This window comes from Pygocentrus nattereri, chromosome 13 (genome assembly GCF_015220715.1).
Source record: "Pygocentrus nattereri isolate fPygNat1 chromosome 13, fPygNat1.pri, whole genome shotgun sequence".
Classification (NCBI taxonomy): domain Eukaryota; kingdom Metazoa; phylum Chordata; class Actinopteri; order Characiformes; family Serrasalmidae; genus Pygocentrus; species Pygocentrus nattereri.
In genome coordinates, this window is record NC_051223.1 from 17713066 (window position 1) to 17739709 (window position 26644).

Sequence of the window (26644 nt, forward strand, 5' to 3'; positions counted from 1 at the left end):
GCTGTTCACTAATTGTAATTTAACTTTATATCAGCCAATTGGCCAAAAGGAAGAAGGATTCAAAAGAGATTAAGAACAATTGCAACAAAGGACAGAAGCTTAGACAGCTGAGGCAGACTTTGTTTCTTCTTTCAAGTGTGAGTTCATATCTAGGAGTGAACATTAGTGTCTGAATGATGCAACCGTAGCCCTGAGCTTAAAGCCCTTTTTTTCATTTCTTTATATGAAAAATGTCTGCTTTGTTTATCTGTAGACCTCCTGTCAGCATCAGGGAGCTGGGTTGCGGGGTGTGGGAGGTCGAGGCTTGATGTGGAGGCGAGAAGGGGGGTAGGAGGGCTTGTGAAAGGAAATGTGGGTTGGGAAAGTGGAGTTTCCCAAAGTTCGCTTGCACTTCAGAAGCAACACAGTCTGGAATAGGGGGACTGGTGAGCTAAGGCGGGGGGATGTGTCTCAAGGGGGGTCCCAAGCCGGCAAGACCCAGAAAGTGCATCCAGGGGTGAGAGGGATGCTGGGATAAAGCGGCCCGCTGGGAGCAGCCCGCGCCCCTAGGCCTTAGCCTGGGAGGAAATTGGAAGTTAAACCTGATGCCGACAAGAGGGCTGTGGGGTTAGAAGAGGAGCTCTGGAGAGGAAGCAGGCCTTCAATGTGTGGAGGAAAAGTGCAGGGGTGTGCCGCCGTTCTCCTGGCCCCGTGGCTCTGCAACGCTGCAGTCACAGCTGTGTTTTGTTGTTGTGCTTTTGTACCCTCCTCGAAAGAGGAAGGAGCTATTGGTCCCAGTTCTTTTTTTGGATTCTCCCTGTTTGGTGTGCCTCACAGAAACTCTACTAAATCGCTTGTCTCGTCACCCACTGAATGACTGATAAAATGTGCGCCAAGTTGACCTCCTTAATGTGGTAGAGCGTGCCGAGTCCACGGGTAGAGCAATGTTCATTTAGTTATCCTCTTTAATCTTTTAGCATAAACGAGAAGGATATATATATATATATATATATATATATATATATAATATATATATATATATATATATATATATATATATATATATATATAACTTATATATATAACTAATATGATGAAAAATATATAAATATAAAATAATATTTTCTTGTAAAGCCTTGTTAGCCTATTATTTCATTCAATTATTAAATGGAGGCAGGAATTGCCCACATTTTTGGGAGGTATTCCATTTCAAGACCATTAACTGAATGCTAATGTCATACTCAAGCTTTTTCTGACGTGGCTTTGGCAGCCATGTGAACTTGTCTGGTCCTGCAGTGCTGCATATGCCTTCAGTGATACTTCAACCTAAAGTTTTTCTAGAGTTCTTCTAAAGCTTATTTAGAGCTGAGTGTTAAAGCATCTGAATAGTCCCTAAGGGACATGTCGGCCATGTGATAAATCTGCACAACTGCAGTTTTGCACCCAGGGGTCCATATAGAAAAAGTAATGGGCGTGATTTTAGCACTGTGACATCAAAAGCACTGTTCTCGATGAGTGTATATGCACATGTCAATGGCAGTTATTATTTGATTCTCTTCTGTGAGTGGGAAAACTCACTGAACTGCATAATGTGTGTTGGTAGGTTTGGGTTTTACACACAAGAAATGTCAGAACTGTATAATGATGAATGCCACCTTTTAATAGTAGAATAAAGATGTTTGCTATTTTTCCTTCAAACACTTTTTTTTGTCACAAATGGAAATAAACCGTTCTAGAATGTGTTAACCACTTGAACCTGACAAGCCTGGTACTAGGAACCAAAAGAAAAAAATGCCACTTTTTTCAGTGTACACATCTCTGTCACTATATAAATCCTTTTATGTTGGATGAAGTGCATGAATTCAGGACTGAGGTTGCCAGAAGCGTTTTAGTACAAGATGATTTATAAATGGTAGAGCAAGCATCACACGGATTGCTCATTCTTCCAGTAAAGATGATGGTAACACTTATTATGCTTTTGGGAAACCCGGCCCTGATCCTTAAGTACTTATTATTAATGTGTATAATCAGAGTAACGTATCCTCTGATTTGTGACTTATATTCCTATTCATGTATTTTCATGTGTAGATTCTTTTACATATGAAATTCACACAGCAGCAGCATTAAAAAATTGGAGGTAGACAAGAATAAAAATGGCAGAAGTAGCCACTTTTCTTCATAACTCTTTAAGGGATAGAGTGAATAAAGAATATCTATAGGTTACATACATACAGTTTGACTCATTAAAATAGACTACGTTTGTTGCTGATGTGCACGTCATATCAGTGCGTCTCTGTATGATTTCTGCATTGCTTAAATGGGTCCCTGTCAAATACTGTGTGCGTGTGTGTTTGCAGCACCATGTTAGATAAGTGCTGATCAGCTCCTTTTGAGGGCAGGAATATGATGGTACTTAAGTGGTGTGATGTTTATGTATATTTTATAGAATGTATTATTGATTTCAGTGCTGTACATCAAGGATACTTGAGTACTAGGTATTCACCCCCCCCCCCCCCCCGATATGCTACTGTATTTAATCCTAACTGAAAAGAATGGGATGGTGGTAGTTCAGCAACTACCAGAGATAGTTCTGGAATCTGAAAGTTGGCTGGTACAAATGCCCTGATTATTGTTATTGTAACACCTGTATGTAGTGAATTGTACCTAAGTGTAATACTTTTTACATTTGCTTTCTAAACTGTTGCTGATTAAACATTTCATGTTCTTCACAGGCCAAACCTATCTATGGAGGGTGGCTATGCTTGGCACCAGAGGGAACGGATTTTGACAATCCAATGCATAGATCTCGGGTAAATATTTGGATGCAAGGCATGAAATGGACTGTGTTGCCTTTTTGCTTATGTGCATACACTGACTTTGAAATGTTGAAAGTTCATAGTAGAAAAAATTTTCAAAGTAACCCTAAGTCTCAATTTAAAACACTAAGTTGAATAATAAATTGTAAAATTATTTGTTTTTTTATATCCAAGAATTAGCTAAAATGGCATGGAACAGTGCCTAAACTGATGACTAAACACTGATTATAATAGTGGATAGTGAATCAAAAAAAAGCTTAAGCTAACAGTGCCACACACAAAAACACATTTTCTATCCTCTAAAGTAGCATCAGGCAAGCTTCATTGAGCTGCAATAACCCTGTGCTGTCGCATGTGAAGCTGTAGCAGGCAGAGCTGCTGCTACTGTCTACTAGATCTGCTCCTTATTTGAGTATATTAGATAATTTTAACATCATTTATCTGTTTTAGTTTACAGCTTATTGCATAGTCCAGACATTTCAACCAAAAAAGCTACATTAGGTTAGACATGTTTTGTATCTGTAAGCAAGATTCCTGATGCCATGTCACAGTCCTCTCATTGTCATGTTGTTATTGAACTGTGATAAGTTCGAGCTAAAAAATAAGCTATTATTTAGCGCTCCACAAATCTTTTTTTCTCAGATGTACTGAGAAAGCCTGTATTTTCAGTGATAAAATATGAACTATAGTAACACATTTCACACAAATCAGTCTGTATAACCTTAATAAGCACTCAAAGAGTAGTTAATCATTTAAACAACACATTTTTGAGTGCGGAAAATGTTACAGCAGAAGACCTGCGAGAATGGAGCAGGCAGTTTTTATTGTTACATTCGGCTTCACAATGTTTACTATACTAGGAGTGTGGTAAAAATATATCATGATGTTTTGAAGACTTTCACAATATATGATACAAATCACTACATTTATTTTTCTTTGTTTTGAAATGTTAGTACAGTCAAAAAAATGCAGTAGTGCCACATTAAAAAAAATGAAATACAACTCACAGCACATTGTGCTGCACATGGCTAAATCTGGTACTAATTATGCTTTCTTTGAAATGAAAGATGCAGTTGTTTGGTGGTGTTATAACGTCCATGATATATGCAGAAAAGCAGTAATGAAAAATCAAATATCACTGTGTTGCCCATCCCTGCGTGTATATGCATGTGTTTTGTAATAGTTGAGACAGTTGTTCTGACAATTGTAGAGACAGTTGTTCTTCTGATCTGTCTCTTATTGCAGAAATGGCAGCGGAGGTTCTTTGTCCTCTATGAACATGGCTGCTTGCGCTTCGCTCTGGATGAATCGGTAAGTCCTGGGGGCATTTTTACTGTTTCTGAAAGTTTGCACAAGTACTGTTAAACATTTCTCTGATCACCAGACATGGCCAGATGTTTTCGCCACATTAATCTTTTTCGTAAAAGGTTGAGTGCGATGACTGATGATTTGTTTCCCAGTTAAAAAAGAACAACAAAACATAAAAGACTGTTTATTGCTGCCTTTATTACTTCCTAGCCCATTAAAATACAGACTGAAGGAGTGTGGGGTGCAAAGAGGAAGTGATGTATAATATAGCAGCGTCACAGGGAGGGCGCTGGAGCTAATGAGAGCCTTGCTTAGCCTGTTTGACTCACTGGAATGTGACATGGGTGACCAAATTAGCTGCCTGATCAGCTCAGAGATTACAGTGTTTGTATATAAACAGTGAGGCCCACACACAGACCTGTCATGAAGATCGAGAGCCGTGGGGCCCCAGTGTTGCGTCCCTGCAGACCCCAGCAGTATACCTCTACTGATATTGAATTTGAATCCATATCAGTAACTGAAGAACTGTTAGTTTATAGCAGGGCAATTCATTATTTGAATAGTAGCAGTAGTAGGCAAATAGCAGTGAGCCGGACGTTGCCTGGCTGATGTCATGTTATCTTTTAGATAGCTTGGAAGAGAAACTGCAGAGCTCTTCAGCAGCTGGTGAGGACATCTGACATCACTTCAGAGTACTATAGCTTTTCCTTCAATTGTAAAACATTGAAAATTCTGTCAGGCCTATTGTCTTCACAGGCTTTACATCTGTGCTGGGAGCCCTCAGGAAAAACCTGGAAATTAGGTCAGGGAAACGTCTGCCTCACACACTGAAATTAAAAAATGAATTGAGGGTTATGTTACTCTTTAGAGCTCACTTTGAAAAAAGAGCAAAAATTGACCATTTGAAAAACAGGCTTTTCAGAATTCTTCAGAAACAAGTAAGCAGTGAGAGCAGCGGTGGCAGTAATTATAGAATTATTACTAGGCTAGGAGACAATGAAAGTGTTACTGTGGAACATGATATCCTGATCAACTGGAGGATGTTGTTTAGATTTTGAAGACGTTTTGGAGGTGAAAGACCACACTCGGTTCAATATCAAAACTATTAAAGGAGAGTGGCTTTTTTGTTATTTTTATTTCTGCATCATTTAATCGATGATTAAAAATTGATGAGAGTGAGCTGATGTGAAATGGTTCATTTTAGAGAAACTACTGAGCCTTGAGCCTCCATCACTGAACAGTTCTGACTTTAAGTTTCTCATTAATCTAGCATTTCACATTAATCTACTCTGATTGACTGTTCATGTCTTAACCATTTAATTATACAGAAAGTTTGAAAAATCATTTGAATCCCCTTTAACCAGCATACCTTACCCCAGCTATTGACCATCTTTATCTAGATGACCGCATTTGCTAGCAGTTAATTTAACATGCTATCTAATGATAATTAATGATTATGTTCATATCAGTTAGTTAACACATATTATTTGTTACTGAAAGAAGTAGCAATGCTGAGTATGGAGTAAAAAGAGCGTACTAAAATATGGAGTATACCACTCCTCCCTTTAAAGCCTGAAATTATCACTTAAAAGTCAGAAGTACCAAAGTTGGATTTGGCAGGAATTTTTTGGACAACATCAAACGTCTTTACATGTTAATGTCACACACAATCTCAGAAAAGAAGGTCTGACTCAATATTTAGGTTTCAAATGCAAACTCAGCGTTACACTGATGAAGATATAATGAGTAGATCATTCACTTTCATTCTTCGGAGGACACGTCCTTCACCAAGTTTTGATTGAGATCTTTTCAAATACTCCTCTGGCGCACTCTTGACCCCGCTTGTGCGGGTCTGAAGCACAAGCGATGCCCTTTGTGTGCAATTACATGTTTCTGCCAGAGTTTTCTCCAAATCCCACATAAAGTTGCTTTAAAGAGGTTGGCTTCTCTTACGTTAGCTGCTGACAGTTAAGCTTTACTGTATAGATCTCACAATTGCAGTGAAATAATAAGTGAGATAAATGTCTGTTTGCTCTTACATGCACCATCATTTGTACTGTTTTACTCAAGTTTGCGAAAGCACTTAATGTACAAGACTATTAGCTCTCTTCAGCATGTAATGTTGCCCTGAATACCTTGAGTTAGCTTTACCATTAACTTTGTTAGCTCATCTGAACAGGTAACGTTAGTTTCTTTATTTGACAAGAACACCAGCTGCCTTATTGTCCTGTGGCAAAAAGATTTCTGATTTTAATTCAATTAAACATTTCAGAGTTCAGAGTTCCTTACTGAACATCATGTAAAGTCAGTGTATTTTTGAATAATTAAAACATTTAAAATTGTTTTGCAAGTGGTCGAAAGCACAGGTGAATCAGTTCAGAACAGGTAACATCTGGGCATATTTGTCTTTTTTTTTCCAGCAGACAAATGGAACTTTGAAAGCCATATTTTCAGTAGTATGGTCACAGATTTCTTTTATTGTCATCCTGAGATATTCATATTTAGTGAAAAGTCTGACAAATTCAGAGTTATGTACTCTGAACTCTGGATCTCGTTAAAGGTGTTTATTCATATTAGTAAACTTGCACTACCTAGAGATTTCCCATTGAACAACTTTTCCTCATAGTTCAAATAAATATTAACTGAGTTTGCTTTAACTGTGCCTGAATGTGGTTGAAAAAAGGTTTAAAGCAGGTTTATTTTGCTAATCCCTCTAATCCCTAATTTGTTTCCATAACTTGTCAGTATAGCTAGGAGAACCTGGCAGAAGATAACCATTCATCTAACAGGATCAGAGCTGAACGCTGTAAACATTACATGCATTTACAGGCTTCAGTCCGAGCTCCTGATGCAGACTTTTCTTGCTGTTAGATAGAGATGTTCTGAATGTGGAGTCTAGGCTCAGAGGAGCATTCCCCCAATATGCCCATATTTGGTGAAACTGCTACGAGGGCTATTGGTGACGTTGCCATCGTCTGAGAACATTAGCCCCCTAAAACCACATGGAAATGTAAAATATGCTCTGAGATTTTCATTCCACTGAGGGCCTTACCACAATACCTATTTCTGTAACCAGACCCTGTGTTTAGAACGGCCAAATCAAATCATCTGGAGAAGACAGAGGGGCAGAGGGTCAGCACTGTGCTAGTTTTAAACTCCTCTCTGATGTAACAGATGTTCCAGAGTCAACGAGAACACTTCATTTGCTTCTGAGAATGATGGACTGGCAAGGACTGAATGCCAGCTGTTTTATTACCATGACATATTTCAGAGGTGTATTAGAGGGAAGGATTTGTAGTGAAGCTTACACAATGCTTTTTTTTCTTTTTTTCCCCCCAAAGTTGGTGCATTTTGGTTGGGTATACAGCAAGTCGGGGCACATTTGCTATAAAATGTGTCTACCAAGCTTTGTGGTTTCTGACATGCCTAAGTATTTTCCTGTGTAGTAAAACCCAAACAGTTTTGAATAAACTTCTGATTTTCTTAGATAGAGTTTCTTTAGGGCCTTTTTTGCTGAATAGGTTAATTTCCTACATTTTTAAGTTAACCAGTAAGTAAGATGAGTAAAAGATGATGTTCTTCATTGATGTTATTCATTGAGGTGAGATGGTAGACCCATTAAAATCCAGGGCTTATTACATTTTAAGGGTTGTTCTGTAACTAAAAGGACTACAGTGGAAACGGGCTGAGTTATTTTTAAGTTATAACAGTTTGAAAGTTTGGGTGCATTGGGTGAGTCCTGGCAATTTAAGGGATTAAAGGGGAAGAAGTGGGTTTAAACCCCAGACCATACAGTTCACAAATGGGAAAAGTGCCTGCTTTGAATTTTTAGTTTTTTGTGATGTCAAGAAAAAAAAAAAAACACGTTTACATGTATCTTTTTGAATGTGGCAAAACAATACAGGGCAGCAAGTCAGAACAGTGGTCTTATACATAGAGTACAGTGCAGAAGTCACAGAACACTATTTATTTATTTATTTATTTATTTAATAACCCACTGATTTTTCTGTTTGTCTTTACATTGAGAGATAACTCAACACTGTGGTTGAAAAGATGTGTATTTGTCAAGAACCATTACTGAGAAAAGGAAACTGACACAAAAGAAGAAAATTTGGAAATCAAACAAGGAGCTGCTGGTGTTCTCAAAACAATGGACTGTCCATCCCAGAGTCCAAACCTCAGTATCACTGAATGTGTATTGTGACCACTTGTATCACGAGTAGCAGAAAATGCTGCCAACTTCTAAGATTGAACTTTGCAAGTAGTGGAGTGGAGAAATATTCTTGCATTTTTCTTTGAAAAACTGAAAGCAAGTCTTTCAGAAACAATGGAAGCTGTAGGTGGACACATAGTATATTGGGAAAAAAAGTTATGTTTACTTGTTGAAGCTTCTGTGTATATTTTTTGTCACACACATTTTCAACCTTTTTCCCCTGATGCTGACAATAACTAGCACCGAATGCCTGTTTTTTGGGAAATTAAATAAATGGGTGGTCTCTGACTTTTGCACAGCTGTATATTGTTTTTCCCAGAGTTTGTGTCAGTGAATGTTTTCTTTATCCATAATAACACTTCTAAAAATAATCACCTAGTAAAAAAAGCGTCTGAGACAATGGAAGGATACGGTATTTGATCCCGTGTTTTGGAATCTGCCTCGAGATAATGTAAAACGTATGAATGGCAGACTTGGCAGACTTACTCTCTTTGTGTTGTTGCCAAAATCAGACATTTCTTATTCTGACAGTATAGCTATGCTTTAGCCTGTTCACACTAACATTTTTTTCTTACTTCTGCAAATTATTTGTTCCTTCTTTCTTCCACTGCCATAAATGCATTCATAGCCTCATAATTACTTCTCTAATCTAAAAGCTGCTTAAAGATTTGAACTTTGTCATACATGCATTACATTTAATACAGCACTGTAGGTTTGCCTGTGAGCGTCAAATGCTTCATAGAGCACAGTATCTCTCATGAAATTTGATAATACGACATCTCTCACCTCCACCGTTCTGTGTTCTTGGAGCTTTGTGCATAGTGACGTGGTTTTCTTTATTATACACTCTTGTGTCTCTTCTACTGCTGGTGTCTCATTACCCAGATTTTTCCCCCAGAAGCTCACTCTGTGTAGTGAAACAGAAACAGTGCTGCAGTTTGTAACTGTGACACACTGTAATTGCCATATTTGGCAGTCCCTGAGGTTTGCTGGCAGCTTTTAATAAAGCAGGATCACTTAAAATGGCCATAAAAGGAGCCAGGAAAAGACAGCACCTGTTTTACATCTAGAGGCCGCAGAATGTCTGATAACAGCTCAGGCAGAAATTGCGAGATGGTCCACGATGAATCTGAGGCAAAGAAAGGCCCAGTGTTGATGTACTGGTGCAGGCCAGTGTGCCGTTTGTGGGACCTAGCTGAGAGTTCTTCACTGTGTTGTGATGTCTCTCCTTCTTTGGAAAGAGTTAACAGATTTATGCTCCATGTGATGAAGATTTACTTTACACGTTCTGATCCAAGTTCTGGAACACTGTTAGTTCTTCTTCTGCTTCTTATTCTTCTGATTTTGATTATCCGCTGAAATGTAAGGGGCAGCAGAGGCAATTTCAGCTTTGAAATACTAAATTTGAAGGAAATCTGCTATCTCTATCACACACAACTGGTGGTGGATGTGGTTAGAGCAAACAATGACAGTTGTAAATCATGAACCTTTGGTCAGACACATGTACTTGAAATTGAATATGCCTGTGCTATATTATCCTTTGACGACCATGGTTGGGGTAGTTCTCCAAAAACCGTAACCCAATACAAATGATTATTGACTTCTCTCAACCTGTAATGGGGAAACGGATGACTTCTTGCAAAAAGTAATTTCCATAATTATTACTTTACATCCAAGTTACTCTATAAAATCCAAGTTACTCTATAAAATCCAAGTTACTCTATAAAACCCAAGTCTTTACACACTGTACAAAGGGAAAACTCCATAGTCCTCTTCAGTTATTTATTTAGAAAGAAGCAATCACAGTAAACATAATTTAAAAAGCTTATCATGCGTCCTGCCTTTAAACAAGACCCAACTAGTTATGTTGAATAAATTCATGAATGGCTGGTGCTGACTGAAAACCCGGAAACTGGCGCCTAGAGAGGGTCCAAAAACAGCTGTCTAAAAATGAAATCTTTATGAATACACTATAAAGCTTACAGACCTGTTGCTGAATGAAAAATGAGTGTGGTCTGTCTGTAAGGTTAGGTCTCTCATCTTCAGGACAGGGACTTTTATCCCCAAGTTTTATATTAGCAAGATTAGATGGTTTGATAGGTTGAGTTTACTCTGCTTCTCGTGCTTGCAAGCATAGGCATGGATAATCTGTACAGGGAAAGCTTATGACTTAAAGGTGTTGCCTATAGTGCCTTTTTTCTCAGATCTGATTAACACAAGTAACAATTTTTATTAAGTCAATAACAAATGTGATTACAAGAATGTAAACTAATTTGTTACGTTGCTTCCTTACAAGAAAAAGTAATCATAGGAATTTGTTAATGAACAGAAAGCTGTTTAACTGTCAGACTTTTCAGGTGTTTTCTGGCAAATTCGAAGCCCAAATTCAAGAAAGACCCTTTGAGCCTGAAGTGTTAAATAATAACTGTTGTGTCAACAAAACATCTGCAGCTGTTTTTCTATCGTTAATGAAAAAGAATTCAAAATTAAACATTGCTCTGAAAATTTTCAGATGACAGTGATTCCAACTTTTGATGGGCAGTGCAGTTGTGATATAGAGCTTTGACCTTGATGATTGATAATAATATAATTACATTACCTACGCTCACCGCTTGCAGAAGAAGCAGAGGATTTGCTTCTTTTGGCTGCTGCCTCCGTTGAAAATTTCCCTAGTTGCCATAGCAATTTTTTTGATAACCATGTAATGACCTTACACTACAAACAGATAAGCCAGGCCTTTCAGTGAAGTCGCCATGAGTAAAATACTTTGAGTCTTCTTGAGTGTTTGAAATCGTACATTCCTGAGTGTTATTGATGCAGAGCTGGTGCAAAGATTTAGTGTGTATATTTGATTATCGACAGCCTAAATTTTTTTATGCCACTTTTTCATAATATTCACATTGATTACATTGAAAGAATTGCAGTCGCATACAGTGAGTGGAAGCAAGTGTATTTATATTATTTAACATACTTCCAGTGCATGTATGCGCTTGGAATCTACACATAGAATGTTTTTGATTTTGTACTTGTATATGAACAAAAAGGTATGTACTTATGAGCATAAACAAAAATATATTTAATAAACAGAATCATTGGGGGATTGCTATTCAAACTTGTATGTAAAGGTTAAAATAAATATATCAGTGAAGTTCTACATATTAATGCTGCAAAAACAAAAATGTGTATATTTCACCTGGTGTCATTGTGAAAGACATTGCTATGGTTTGGGAAGGTTTTACACTTCTGCTACAAACAAAGCATCGACATGTGTGTCTGAATTTACACACAAGCATTCAGACAAACCAGAGCTGTTTTGGAGCAGGGTACTTGTGTCAGATGAAACAAAAATAGAACACTTTGGAAATAATTCAGTTCATCATTTCTGGAGAAAGAAGGGTTGCATTTATGATCCCAAGAACACTGTATTCACAGTGAAGTGCAGTGGTGGGGGCAACAGGATATGGGACCGCATCTCTGCAGATGGTATTGGGGCATTACTCATCATGAAAGAAAACATGAATGTAGCAATGAGCCAGGAGATATTGGAGAAGAATTACATTTTATTGGCCAAGAAATGGTTAATGGTCAAATGGAACACAACCTCAATAACTCAAAACTTATTTTTAAAAAAGGAGGATGGGCTTGCACTGCCTAGGCCATTTTTTGACTGGAATCCCATTAGAAATGCATAGATGACTTTGACATTTTCAACAGAGTCCAACAGAGGGATCCTATTTATCTTGGTGAACTGAAGATGGTTTGCCAAGAGGAATGGGCCAAAACTGATCCACAATTCTAAGCTAATTGCTTCTTACCACAGACTTCTCAAATCTGTAACTGCCAACAAGAACTTTACAGCAAAATCCTAATGTTATTGATCTTTATATTTTTCCCTTATCAGTTTTGTTTTTTCTTTATTTGTGCTTATTAATACACGTTTTTCATTCATTTTTAGAAATATGATTTATAAATAAGTCGAAAGATGTTACATGTGTAAATTTGAAGGGGATGCAGGCACTGGGAGTATATTACGGAACAAAAACAAAGGTGTCTGGATTCTTGGTTTTCCTCCCTGTATAACCAATTCATTACAGCAATGAAATCTATTGATAGTAACAGTTTGGTTTTGTCTGACTGAACTGTAAATACTGTTATTTTACTGCTATACTGATGTTTCCTTTTTGAAATGGACCTTTTGGATTTACTGAAAGCAAATTTCCATCTGGTTTCCCTCACAGCCAAGCACATTACCACAAGGAACTGTCAACATGAACCTGTGCACAGATGTGATTGATGCTGAACCTAAAACCGGCCAGAAGAATGCATTGTGTATCATTACGCCTGATCAGGAGTACTACATACGGGGAGATAACAAAGAAATTATCAATGGGTATGTGTCTGTTGATATCCCACTACATGCTGGCTTTTATTTTCACCAACCTTGGCTGGAATGCAAGAATATAGAACCTGCATGGAGCTGTTTTGTAGGAGACTTGTTTGTCTTCTAACAGGTGGAGTGAACAGCTAGTAGTTTATCCGAGGACCAACAAGCAGAATCAAAAGAAGAAGCGCAAGGTGGAGCCAACAACTTCTCAGGTAATTTATTTGGGCATTTAGCTCAGTTAGAACTACAGTTGCTCACCATATGCTTTACTTGGCACTTAACTGCAGATCTGTTATTTATGATTTCAGTAATGGATCACAAACATAGCTATTTACCAGCATGCTATGGTAAATTTATATTTCTTTCAGGAGCCTGGTCCAGCTAAGGTAGCTGTGACTGGTTCAGGCATCCCAGAGGCAGAGAAGGTTCCAGACTCTAGCTCTATCATATGGCAGGAGGAGCTGCACAACAGAGAAGCGGATGTGTCACAGGTGTGGTCCTCCTCAGAAATAGTGCCACAAGGATCACAATTGCCCACTGCAGGTATGGAAAACCTTTTAGAATAGAAAGTTATTGACTGTAACACTGTTTGACTATTTAAATAATTCAGTTATGCAGTCACATTCAGTGGCATGGGCACAAATGCCAATGTTTCCAGTAATGTTTTTGGGACGAAGTATAATTTAAACTAAACACAAAATATTAGGGATCCTCTAATATTACCAGAATTGGAATTGGTAGCTAAAATATGCAATTGGCAATTTGTTTTTCATTTGGGCTGTCAGTTTTGTAATTGTGTAACGTAAATAATGTACTGTATTTCAATTCTATCCTAAAATGTTGTATCTTAATTATGTATGATGCAAAACGGGCAGTTTCCTCTTACTTTTGAGGTAGCACTTTATTTAATTAATGTTATTTAAATAGGTGATTGATTTTTCATTTATGAATTCAAAGTGCAAATTTGAGCCATAAAAGAACAAATAATATTACATCCCGCTTTGGCTAATGGAAAGTTCTGGAAATGTGCTACAGATGTGTTTCATATGTTCATTTGGCCCAAATAGCGTGAGTTTCAGGAAAGCCCTGTCTTATCCGCAAATGGCTTGTGTAGCTGTAGGTTATCATATAACCAACTAATCATTTGCTTAATGATGTGGACCAGCGTTTTATGCATATGGAATCAGGTGAGCTCCAGTGTAGCCGGAATGAAAACCTGCAGCCACAGTGACTTTTTGTAGATAATGCCCGATTTAAACTCTGTGTAGTTATTAATCTTAAAACTAACTACTGTGAAATTAATACATGCCATGCTGTTGTGAGAGTGAGTGACTTTTTAAGGAGTTAAAGAATTAGAAAGCTGCAGTCATTCAAAGTGTTTAATCTCTCTCTCTCTCTCTCTCGCTCTCGCTCTCGCTCTCGCTCTCGCTCTCGCTCTCTCGCTTTCTTTCCCATCCCCTCTTAGCTGAGGAAGCATCAGTGAGCCGAGGTTCAGACCAGGGCTCGGTGAATGGAGACGAGGTGGACCGGAGCGGGTTCTCCTTTCCACCGTCTATCTCCCAGCCACCCCAAGACCTCTTGTCCCCCACAGGCAGCTCATCCAGCCGCCACAGTGCGGAGTTCGGAGGGATCCCTCGCTGCCTCTCCCCCGCGCCCAGTGACCCCTTCCCCTCAGGCAGCAGCCTGCTGTCCAATGGCTCACACATCAGCGGCTCTATGAGCTCCCTGGACTCAGATGCCAGTGGTAGTACTGTTACCAGCACCGAAAGCCACCCAACAGAGCCCCTGGGCCGTGCGCTCCGGGGCCTCCATGACCCCCCTTACTCACGCCGGCTCGAAGGGGAGGCTCGCAAGGCTGAGAAACGCAGCCGCCTCCGGAGCCCCGAGAGGCAGAGCAGAGAGCCTCTCTTCAGCCCAGAGAGGAGGTGAGCTCAGCCAATGCTCCTTTCACTTCAGCGCCTGCAGCTACTTTTCCTTTTAAAGGCATACCGCATTCTGGGCCTGTCCTGCTCCTTCTCCAGCCCCTTCTACACACTGCAGGCAGACCTAGGAGATGTGTGAGGGTACCAACAGAGGAGATAAAGCCACACTTACCTTATTAGGCCAGAGAAACACGTATGGTCTAGTTGCAGAAAAGGCTAGTTGTGCATGCTTTTGCCATGGAATAAGGGTCAGTACAAGCAAGTAGTTCCCCACCCTAAGTTCCCAGTTTCTTCATTGCTTATGTTAGAAGTAAACACTTTTCCAATAAACAGTTCTTGTGCTCTCGTCTAGAGGCCTTCTTTCTGGGATTCTCCTCTCCCACAGCTCAGAGGTCAAAAGCCTTGTAGAAGAGTATTTCAAATAAAGATGCTGACATGCTTCTCTTTTCGTTAGGACACCAAGAACATTCCTGTTCCCTCTCTCATGACAGTTACTCAGCGAAGCAAGAGAGTTAAATAACTCAGAACTTGTCCAGTGTAGAGACGGCTTCCATTTTGTTTAATTTGGGTTTATGGGAACTGTGCCACTCTGTACCCAGCAGCCAATGAGGCTGAGAGCAGTCATGTGACATAAATACCTCACTGACTAGCTCTCTTGTTTCCTTTTAAGGAGGATGAACACCACTCTCCATTCCCCAAATAAGGTCAAAATTCAAAACGAGCAATTTAATTTTTCCACATGCTGCTTTCTGAACCAAATTCCTTTCTTTAAGACTTAGGAGAGAAAACTGTTTTTTTAGACGAAAGTTAGCATCTGCATTTTTTGGAAGCTTTGTAAAAAAAATGTGAAATGTTATCGGTTTTCAGGTTTATTTGTAACTACTCTGTAGTTGTTTAGATGAAGTGTGATGCTTAACTGTAGAAATGGCAATGATGACATACAATGAGATTGAACAGCACTGAGTGTTTACAGCAATAGCAGACCAGTCCACAGTTCTGTGTAACTAAATATATTTTGGTTCCTCATAACAGGAAATTTGATAGGAATGCAGGATTTACAGTACTGTGCAAAAGTCAGAGACCACTTTTCAGTTTTCAGTTAAGGCAGCAATTAAGTGCAAGTTATTTATTTTTCAGGATGTATTTCTGGGGAGATTAGACATAAGCCACTTGCACAAGGAAGGGTAAAGTCAAAGGAAAATAAGTCAAAAACAAAACTGGAGTTTTTTTTAAAGGTGTAGAGAAAAAGAGTACCCCTAACAGCAACCATACAAGACCTGGTAGGCCACCAGAACTGTCACCATCAGGTAAACAGTACTTAAAGCTTTCATCTTTGAGAGAGAGGAGAAAATAAAGCTCCATTATTACCGCATATCTGAAATCCACAGGTGTTTTTGTCCATCCTTCCACTATGAGAAACCAATTCAGTGCTACAAGTCTTAAAAGATAAATAGCTGTCAAAAAGTTGTTACTGAGGAAAATAAATAAAAAAGAAAAATATTGCAAATCAAACAAAGAAGCTGCTGGTGATCATAGAACAATGGACTGACCACCCCAGAGTCCAGATCTCAACATCACTGAATGTGGGATTAATTGGATTGTGAGAAACAGAAAATGCAACCAACTTAAGACTGAACTTTGGAGGTGTGGAAAAACATCCCTTTGTATTTCTTTGAAAAATTGAAAGCAAGTCTTCTGAAAAGATTGGACACTGTAATTAAGGCAAAGTGTGAACATATTAAATAATAAACAAAAAATGTAGTTGTTGAAGCCTTGTGTTCAATGTTCTGTCAATAATGTTCTATTAATAATGTTCTGTTAAGTTATGTTTTCTCCTTTACTTTCGAATAACCTAATGACCGTTTGGACTGGAAAGTAGTTAAGGGTGGTCTCTGACTTTTGCACAGTTTTTTTTGTGGCTTGCTTTTTTTATTGTTGTTTGCATCTCATAACTAATCAGATTCAGTTGATTGCATGGAATCCGATCTGAACGAATATGGGCAATCGTGGGCTGGAGGTTAGAGAACCAGCCCTGTGACCGGAAGGTTGCTTGTTCGATCCCCTTGGCTGACCGTCCATGACTGAAGTGCCCTTGCACAAGACACCTAACCCCCAATTGTGCCCCGGGTGCTGTGAATAGGGCTGCCCACTGCTCCGGGCAAGTGTGCTCACTGCCCCCTAGTGTGTGTATATGTGGGTGTTTCACTGCATGGGTGGGTTAAATGGAGAGGTCTAATTTCACAGTGTGCAAAACACAGTGACAAATGGTTGTAAATTCTAATGCTTGTCTCTTGGAAAAATGGCAGGTTTTTAATTCTGTTAGTTTTGCTTGCAGTGGCCGTTCAAATGTGATTGAAAAGCTAGAGGCCCTGGAGTTGGAGAACTCGGAGAGGATGGAGGTGGAGGAGACGGGCCGCAGTGAGACCCGACAGGGCCGCAGCGAAATGAGACGCTTCCACAGACAGGTAGAAAACAACTGGTAACATCACTGTGGGCGGTTGCTAGGCCTGTTCTGCTACCACCATTCTGAGTGTGTGCACTGTGATAGTCCGCTCCGTCCTGGCTTTGATTTTTCCATTATTATTTTCACATTCTGTAGTCTGTTTTTGGACAAAATCTCTCTTTGTTATAAATCAAGTTGTTGAGTTACCAAAGGGCTTATCATAAACCTAAGTATTTGGGCTATAGTGAGCAACATTCAACATAAACATTTGTTTAGATACTGGATGTGACTGTTTGTTACACAAAAATATACACGAAAACCAGATGAAAAAGTGCACTGGGCCGCTGAAAGTTTAGCCACAAATCTTCTGAAATGCCTGTCTTTTGTTTCCACTTAGTCTGGTTCACTGCAAGGTTAGTGTTTACCCAGAACAATGAAAAAGAGAGAGATTTTGATAAAGGCTCTTGTTCTTACATTTGTTTGTGTTAATATCTTCCATGTGGTGTTTAGGTTTTTAACCTTTCCCTGAAAATGGGGCATTTGGTAAAAGTGTAGGTGGTTTGGAGCGTTCAAAAATGTGAAATAACATTTAAAAGTGCAGCCCTAAGAAAAGCTTAGAAGAGAGATGTTAGACATTGTTTTTGTTTTTCTGCTTTAAGACTATTGCACTGCTAAGGATCATCTAGCAACGATCAGGGCTATGTACCTTAAAAGCCCCACATTCTTGTCAAAAGTCCAGTTGTGTGATTTTATGTAGGAACATTTTAGCCCCTCTTTAACCCGTAAATAAACTAGCTGTTTTGTTACTGTGCCTGTAAGAAATGTAAAGCTGGTTAGCTTCCTCTATTTTGCAGTGTGGACTATCGTCGCACTACTATAAATGGGTTGGCTGAACTGCTGTAGGCTTGTATTATTTCAGTTTTATGTCTTGTATTCTAAAATGTAGAAAATAGTAAAATAAAGGAAAACTCCTTTGACTGGTACTGTATAGTTTGGTAGTTCTTGATATGGTTTGGTGGTTTGGTAGTTAATAATAAATTGCACTTAAACAGCCTATAAATTGGTTCTTTTTAAAATATGACTAAAACTTACCATGTCAAGTTAGCTTTGGTAGTTTTTTTTTTTTGGGTTACACAAATTAATCACATAAATCAATGTCAGTAAAATTACCTATAGATTCATCAGTAACTAAAGAATAATTTCTGATCTCAGTCATGTCTTTTTTCGTAATGTCTGTATGTTTCTGTGTTACTGTAGGAGCAGAAGCTTGACCCAGCACAAAGTATGGACTTCCACCATACCACCCTGCCACCACTCAGAAGAGCTAAGTCACTGGACCGCAGGACAACAGAGTCTGTCATGACAGTGAGTATTTCCCCCCTCACTGGGACTCAGAAAATTAGCCTGGTCTTTGAGAGGGGAACGCTGACATCACTGAACATTGTGTACTAAGGGTGTGAAGTGAATGGATTCGGAAAGAAAGCAGTCACAATGACTCTGTTGTTCTCCGAGGTTCGAAGGTCACAGAGACCTCTGTTACCAAGGCATGTTTTCTAGGAAAAAATGGGCTGCTGTTTTGGAACACTTCAGTTGTTGAGGAACAGAGTGACTCAGTTTAGAGCGAATGACAGGGTTTGAGGTTTAGCACTACTGTTGTTACATCAGATCAGTGTTCATTGTTTAGATGCTGACATGCATCTATAAGCTGTTATTTGTTTAGAAGTGGCTTTAAACAGTTTGTGCTTCCCTTCTCAGTTATTCATTAAGCTTTCATTTTCTATGAGAAACCTGTGTAAATGCTCAGCATTTGTATAATGATTTCTGGTGGGAATTTTGCTGGTATCTCTACTGAGACTAATCCTGGTTGCCATCTTGTTTCTTTGTGGCATCTTTTTTGTTGTTGTGAGAACACAGACGTCCTAATCCTCCCGTGTGTGCTGCTGGGTGTAGCATACTCCCTTCTCCTACCCAGGTCATCTCTATATCCTCCCTGCATTCAGCCACACATTCCAATCCCTTCTGTTCGCCTTCATGTCTTTTCTCTTTTGCTCTGTCTGAGTGTTCTTAGTCATGAGTGGATGTGGGTGTATGTTTGTTTAATTGCATATGAGTGGTGATTCAAGTGCTTTGGTGGTGTGTCTGTACGTGTCCATCTGTGTATGTGTTTGTGTCTCTGTTCTAGGGCTGTCTTGGCTAAAATCGATTTCTCAGTTTAAAAAAAAATGATTAAATTGGCATTTCCAATGAAACAGTTGTGCTATACATGATATCCACAGGTCTTAATGAAGCAGTGTTTAGCAAACTTAAAGGTGGCGCTGTCTGCACACAAATCATACTTGAGAGCATCACTGAAAGGGAGGAAACCCACACCAGCAGGATATTATGAATGCACCTAAATTCCCTTAGGCCCTGTTTAAATTTTTTTTATTTGCCCTCATCCACTTTGGCTCACCAGTTGGATGTATGTCACACCTATGTTAGAAAAGTGGCCACTCGGGGCAGAAGGGGAAGAGGGTATGGTGAGGAGCAGATTATTCAAATGGAACACACTTGCTCTTGGCAGGTTAGCATCTGTAATGTAATCTGCTAGCCGTGCAAACTATGCACTACAAAACTTTTTTTGAGAAGTTTGAGCATAATGAACATAACGTGTGAGTAATTGCTTTGTCTGGCTATAAACTTGGAGCAGAACCGTAGTTCTGTAGTACCTTTGTTGTTGTTAGCCGTGTAGCCTTTAGCATGCTAACAAGCCAGCTAGCAGAGAAAAGCAATGAAGTTCAGGCAGTCATGTGTAGCAGGTTGAGTAGTTTGTAACTTAAAGCCCTGCGAATTAAATGTTATTATTTTAAAATGCATTTTAAAGTAGTTTATTGCTGTAGCTTGTAAACAGCTTTAATATAAGCTAATAAAATAGTAAGTATAACAATATAAAATTTAAGTGCGTCAGGTCGCAATGATTTTTGCTGCTGAAGTTGATGCTGGTGTTTGCTCGACCCCTCACCCTTTTAAGTGAAGGCTCATTAAGCTTCCTTCATTTGAGCTAATAATCAGCCATTAAGATGGTGCTGTGGATATGCTGGACAGGAAATGACGAGGCCAAGTAAATGACAAACGACGGTTAGGCTTTGCTGAAGCATCCATTAGAAAACTGCCTCTCACAAATTGAAAAATTCCACTTGATTGTCTTTTGAAGCATTTCAATATTGCAAATGTCCATGTTTAAGCAGAGCTGTTGTAAGTAGTTAAAACCATGTGCTAGCTTGATGCTAACATTAAAATCCCTAAGGAAAGGCTAGCAGAAATTACCATTATCTCAGCAGTGATATTCAGCCTATTTAAAAAGTGAAGATTCATGTGTTTAAACATTCTACATTAAAGCGAAGATTTCTACATGGAAATGACTTGCTTAAAGCAACGTTTCTCTAATATTTCTCCAATTCTCAAAGTGCTATTAAAATGACTTTCAAAGCACTTGCTTAAGTATTGATATTAATCAATAAAAACAATTATTACTGACAGCCCTAATATGTTCTGTCTTAAGCTATCAACACCCTGCATTTCTGGGCACAGTGCACAAATGCCTGTTGTGAGTTTTATGTCCACTGTGTGGATCACTTGAAAGGTTATTCACACTCAACAAACAGACTATGGAGTAAAGATACTGAGAATTAGAAGCATGTGGTGTGTTTTTGTGCCCTTTTGCCATCATGGTTAAAATCTTTTGACTTTGAAGCTGTTCACAGGTCTCAAAATGCCTTTATTCTATTGGGCAAGGATATAAAGGAATTAAGGGGAACAGTTTGTGCCGGTCAGTGTTGTCTTTGTTGAAAAGTCTGAACCTGTGGAGGGCTCTTTTTACTGAGGTTTTCTTTCAGATATCTACACCAGTAAGTAAATGTTGAATAAACATGCAGAGTGCAGATGTATGCAGTAGAAGGTTCACCAGGTGTTTGTTCAACTTGTTCTGCATTTCTGCATGTTGTATTGTGTGACCTCACTAAAAGACTGCCTGGATCACTCTTCATAGTGGTGTTGATGTGCTTGATGACCCTTTTGTTTTCTGCTTACAGCCGGATTTGCTGAACTTCAAGAAAGGTTGGATGGTGAAACTTGATGAACAAGGGCAGGTAGGTCACCATTCAAAGCATTTTGTTCCCAGGTTACCTAGATTAGTAAACTATTTAATGATTATTAAATAAGTCTGGGGCTTTTAGCCTTAAGTTTACTTTTTTAGTAGACTACTGAAGTACCTGAGAATCCTTTTTTTTTAAAAAAAAGAGCAGTTTGTTCTTTCCTTTATTCCTTCTTTTAATTCTTCTTTATTTTGTTCTTTTTCCCTGTATACATAATACACAAATACATCCATAGTAATTATTACATTGCCTGAGATTTGACAAAGTTTCTACTCATGAGATTGGATATAATATGATTAGTTTATCTGTGACAGTTTTCAGCTCTTACCAAACCTATGAAATGTCCATGTCCTGGTACTTGGGCCTGTTCATCTAGTGCTAGTGCAGGGCTTATCTGTGTATTAACAAATGTATTTTGGACGTAAAGGCTTTAATTTCTTGTTGTGAAAATTTGTCTTTCCCTGGATGTGCATTCTTCAAAGTTGCCTCCTCAAATGCATGAAATGCGTCATTCTCAAAGGGCTTTGAAAGGGCACAGTTAGACTTTGATAGCCATGCTTCAATGGGTGAAAGTTGAAAGGTTATGGTCCCTCTGCTCTTTTCTATGATCTCTAAACGAGTGCTAAATGTCTTGAAAAGCCTGTGCAGACCTCGAATAGAGACATTCTCCGTAAGCAGGCTGAGTGTAAACAACAACTGGATGTCAATTCAGTAAATGTTTATCAGCTTTTTTTTTTCTTTCTTCCCAGTGGAAGAAGTATTGGTTTGTACTGACAGACCACAGTCTGCGATATTACAAGGATTCAATTGCCGAAGAGGTATTTTTTTTCTATACAGCTTTCTGTACAGCCTTTTTACTGTAAGTGATTGACCATCGTCTCTTGTCTTGCACTGCCATTTGTGTGTATGCCATCACATTGAATATGCTTTTCCTTCATTTGTGGTTTACAGTTCTAAGTGACATCTTTTCTACTAACAGGCATCTGATCTCGATGGAGAAATTGACCTCAGTACATGCTATAACGTAACGGAATATCAAGCCCAGCGAAACTATGGCTTCCAAATTCATGTAAGTTTGTCTTATATTGCTTTTTTAAGGATAAAGCTCCGGACTATTGTTGACTTTTGTGACTGTTGGGCTTAGACATACTTAAAGGAGAATATCAGTCTAAAACTTGTGTTTTATGTCGGATTCGCATCTGCCTTCACTAGCTAGCAGCGAAAATAATCAAGCTGCCTGTCCCAACCCATCTCAAAACTGTAGTTTTTTTAAAGTTCCTCCAATCTTCAGAATAAATCAGGAGGTTCTCCTAGTTTCTAAACCAGAAAATATTACTCTGGAGACTACTGAAGCACTGCTGCTGGAGGTGAATAGGTATTTCTACAAGAGAGAAACCAGTGTTTTTTTTTTTTTTCTTCATGTTGCCCATGCCCGTTTTACCTCTGGAAACCACAAAGTGAAGCTTAATTCAATTTCTAAGCTGTTCAAGCTGTGTACAGAATTATTACACAGACATCATTTAAAAAATAAAACATTACACGTAGTTCTGATTGGGTTTTTATTTATTCTTGTGTTTGGGATTGGGATCTCATGTCAATGAGATCTGATATGAAAACACAAGTTTTAGACATTTCCAGTATTTCCAGCTTTATCAGTGAGACATTCATACACGGCACTATATAAATTCTTATTATTGTCATTCCTCTTCAGACCCAGGAAGGAGTGCACACCCTCTCTGCCATGACAGCAGGAATACGACGTAACTGGATTCAGGCTGTCATGAAAAATGTTCGACCCTCCACTGCCCCAGATGTTGCTAGGTCCGTATTATTTTCTGATCAATTTGCTGACTGGGATCTGTTCTGCCAAAGATGGATTTCATTTGATTTCTTTTCCACTTAGTTGTAACTCAGTAGAGTAACCAATTTCCTGAAACTAAAGTCTATGTGTATATATTATATGTGTGTGTGTGTGTGTGTGTGTGTGTGTGTGTGTGTGTGTGTGTGTGTGTTGGACAGCCTGACGGATGACCATGTTTCTTGTGGTCCTTTTGAGAGTCTTGCTCGGCCCGACATCACTCAGGACTCCCCATCCTCGGAGACCTCCTCGGTGGAGCGGGAGCCCAAGAAAAGTCGTGCACGAGATAGACGGCGTGAAGGTCGCTCCAAAACATTTGACTGGGCTGAGTTTCGCCCCATAGCCCAGGCCCTGGCCCAGCAACGAATTCATGAGGCCGACGCTCTTCAGGCTCAGCTAGCCGACCCTGAACGCAGTAAGAGGAGGGAGGAGAGACGGAGACGGTATGAGAGTGTGACTGGGAGCTCATCTCTTGATCCTGCTGCTGACAATAGCAAGATGGACTTGGATAGTGTAAGTGTGGGTCTGGGGACTGTGTCTCCACCATCCCCGGACCGCCAACAAAAAGTGGAGGATGAGATTGAGCAGCGCTGGCAGCAGGTGGAGAAGACTCCCATCAGGGAAGAGAGGAGGGTGCCCCTGTCCACATCACTGCAGACCAGAGAGACAGCTGAACTTGAAAAGCTACTAGAAAGCTACAAAAAGGGGGTGTGTTTCTGTTTTATTACGATTGAGGAAATCTAAGATGAAAGTGAATCTAAGATGCCTTGCAATTATTATAATGGGATGTTTTAATTTCATACATTAAATTAGTTTATTATTAATGTATTTATTTTTACCAGAAATTTCTGATGGAAAAATGAACTGTCTCAAACTCCGATTACCTAAATGCCCTTAGCCTGAAGGTCTTCTGCAAAGAAGACTGGTTGAAAAAATGTAGGGAGATAGTGTCCCCCTATTTATTTATTTATTGTTATAAATTTTAACTATATCACTAAATTAAACACATCTTAATGACTGTTTATTAAAACTTATTTTGTCATCACAAACCATAACTGCTACTCCTAGCAGTAATAACAGTAGTAATAGTAACAATAATAATAATAATTATTAGTAATAGTAGTAGTAGTAATAGTATAAATACATAGTGTAAAATATATATCCTAGTTTTCAGTTAAATCATATAAACATGCAGGACTGTTATTATACTGGACTTATTATTTTTAGTGGATTAATTTGATAATTCCATTTAATTTTTAAAATTTTTATTTGAATGAATCCTGATTTAACTATCGGTTAACTGAAGTTATAGCTAAATACAGCCATACAACCAAAGCTGCTCAGCGTAGTGTTTATGCAGCATTTATCTTTATTGATTTTTATTTTTTTTTTTTTGATTGGTTCCTCTTGCATGCAACCCTCTGTTTTTGCTTTTAACATTTTTTGCTATCGGCCTATATTGATTTTATATAGCTTGGGCTGTTGGAGTATTTAGTCACAGTGTCTGACACAAAAAACAGGTGTTATTTGTGAGAAGGAAATAATAAGCATAAATGGTAAGTGTGTATGAAGCTGTCTCCTGTTTGTTTGATAATTTAAGACCCCAGGGCTAGATTGTATTCAATTTGACGTAAAGCACATGAAAATATATTAAAATTTATTTGTTTTTGTTTTTTTTCTTTTTCAATTTAGATTTTAGTTTAGGTATTATGTAGTGAACCATAGAAGACCTACAGATGTGACTTAACTAATCAATATGAGGAAAAAAAATCACGTGAAGACGTGCCAGCTACCCCGAATCAAAATCCAATCAAATACTCGGGTGCCTTAGGAAAATCTGAAAATAAAAACTAGCCTAGTTTGAGTTACATTCTATAACAACTTAAGTCTAAGCACTTGCAGTGACTTTTTTGTCTTTTCTGTTTTTTACATTTGCAGGTAGAAGACTTGAAAGCAGAATTAGAGACTTGTTATCATCATCTAGCAGATTCAAACCAACACAAGTTGGATTTAGAGGACCAGCTCAAAGCTGCTCTAGATCGAGAGCAGCAGATCCGCGCTGGGTACATCTCACCGGTAAGGCCATATGTTAGGCATTTTAAGATCTTCGTAAGGGTTTTATGTAGGGTTTGAGTGCCATTTTTTTCCATTAAACAAACTTTGCATGTATCAGTTTGAAAAAAACAAACCTCCATCTTTATCATCACAATTACAAAGCTGCAAAAAATGCCTTGCATGTTCAGAGTCTCTTGCATGAAAATGAACCAATTCTTTCTCCTTTTTTGCTTCTGCCTTTACAACTTCTCTTGTTTTAGATGTAATGACAATTTTAATTTAATTTGATGCATGCTACATTATTCATTACATTGCCTCAAAATGGTAGTAGTATATTGTGGCCTTTAGTGTGTCCTCCAGATACATTCGTGCTCATAATTGCTGAAAGATTCCGTAAAGAATGATTCTGGTAATGTTTGATATTTTTCTACCTATCAGCTTCCACTACTTTTGAAGATGAGTTAGATGTATGACAGTGTTAAACCAAGGAGATTCTACAACAAAATACACCTAAGACCTAAAAAACCCAATTTAGCTTAATCAGCCAAGGCCAGAGCTTAGTTTTTTTCCCGTTTACTTCCAACATTCTTTTAAAGGTGTAAGGAAGTTTGATATCTAAATTGTGCTGTGTGTTATAAAATGCCTCTGCCACAAATACATGTAAATGATGACATGTAAAGTGCTTGTTGAGGGCCAATCCATGTGAAATCACAACTGTCTCAAATTTTCTTCTTTATTTCAGGAAGTAGTGTCATTGTGCCCATTAGATATATTTGATGTGTGAACACTTTAAAAACTGGGCATAGTGTTAGTGTCTTGCCTTTCTATCAGTGCAACATAAAAAATGCAAGCTAACAGATGTCATAACTTTTTAACTTAGTTAACGTATTTCAAGTTATTTTCATGTTCTTTAGTTTAAGGTGCATTTACTAAACTACTAAGACAGAAGACAAGGAGATGCATTCTAAGACAAGAAGATTTGTCATTCTATGGCTTACTAAAAATCTGTGAAAAAAGTTTTTTTTTTCCATTCAAGCACATATATTTAATCATCTGGATTTTGATATTTTTTATTTACTATATCCTTTCCTAAATAATAAAAAATTTTGTTCTTATATTTCAAATGCCTATTGGTCAATTCTGACAAAATATACTACTAGGAAGAATGAATATAGACAAATACAAATTGCAGGCTTATTACATTCTATACAAACATAAAATTGCCTTCCAAATACACAAACATTAGTATGATATCCAGTACCAATAATATTATTATTTAATGCCAGTATCTAGTTTCCAAAAATGTAAGTATTAATGTTAATTAATACTAAACAAATGTTTGACAGATTCTTCATTGTGGGGAATGAGGGCTAAAGTTGAAGAGTTACTTCAAAGCATTGCAGTGGTAAAATATGCATTTCTGTATGTTCTGTAATTTGGTAGGTGAGTACATATGGAAGGGAAGAATACACCTTAAATATTTCATACATGTAGCATTAATGGTTCAGAAGTAATGGCTTATCAAATATTACA

General features: G+C 38.4%; 1 protein-coding gene across 6 annotated transcripts in view; it reads left to right on the forward strand.

The window, feature by feature from the left end:
• The window catches only part of LOC108424856 (myosin phosphatase Rho interacting protein), a 48504-nt gene that overhangs the window by 6864 nt on the left and 14996 nt on the right, over positions 1-26644 (forward strand). For all 6 annotated transcript variants that reach the window (XM_017693117.2, XM_017693115.2, XM_017693114.2 and 3 more), the window contains exons 2-15: positions 2712-2789; positions 4041-4106; positions 12555-12706; positions 12828-12912; positions 13069-13243; positions 14166-14625; positions 16958-17087; positions 18323-18430; positions 21136-21192; positions 21948-22016; positions 22178-22267; positions 22910-23019; positions 23218-23764; positions 24995-25132. In XM_017693117.2, coding sequence (XP_017548606.1) covers positions 2712-2789; positions 4041-4106; positions 12555-12706; positions 12828-12912; positions 13069-13243; positions 14166-14625; positions 16958-17087; positions 18323-18430; positions 21136-21192; positions 21948-22016; positions 22178-22267; positions 22910-23019; positions 23218-23764; positions 24995-25132 — 2265 coding nt within the window. The remainder of the gene's footprint in view (positions 1-2711; positions 2790-4040; positions 4107-12554; positions 12707-12827; positions 12913-13068; positions 13244-14165; positions 14626-16957; positions 17088-18322; positions 18431-21135; positions 21193-21947; positions 22017-22177; positions 22268-22909; positions 23020-23217; positions 23765-24994; positions 25133-26644) is intronic.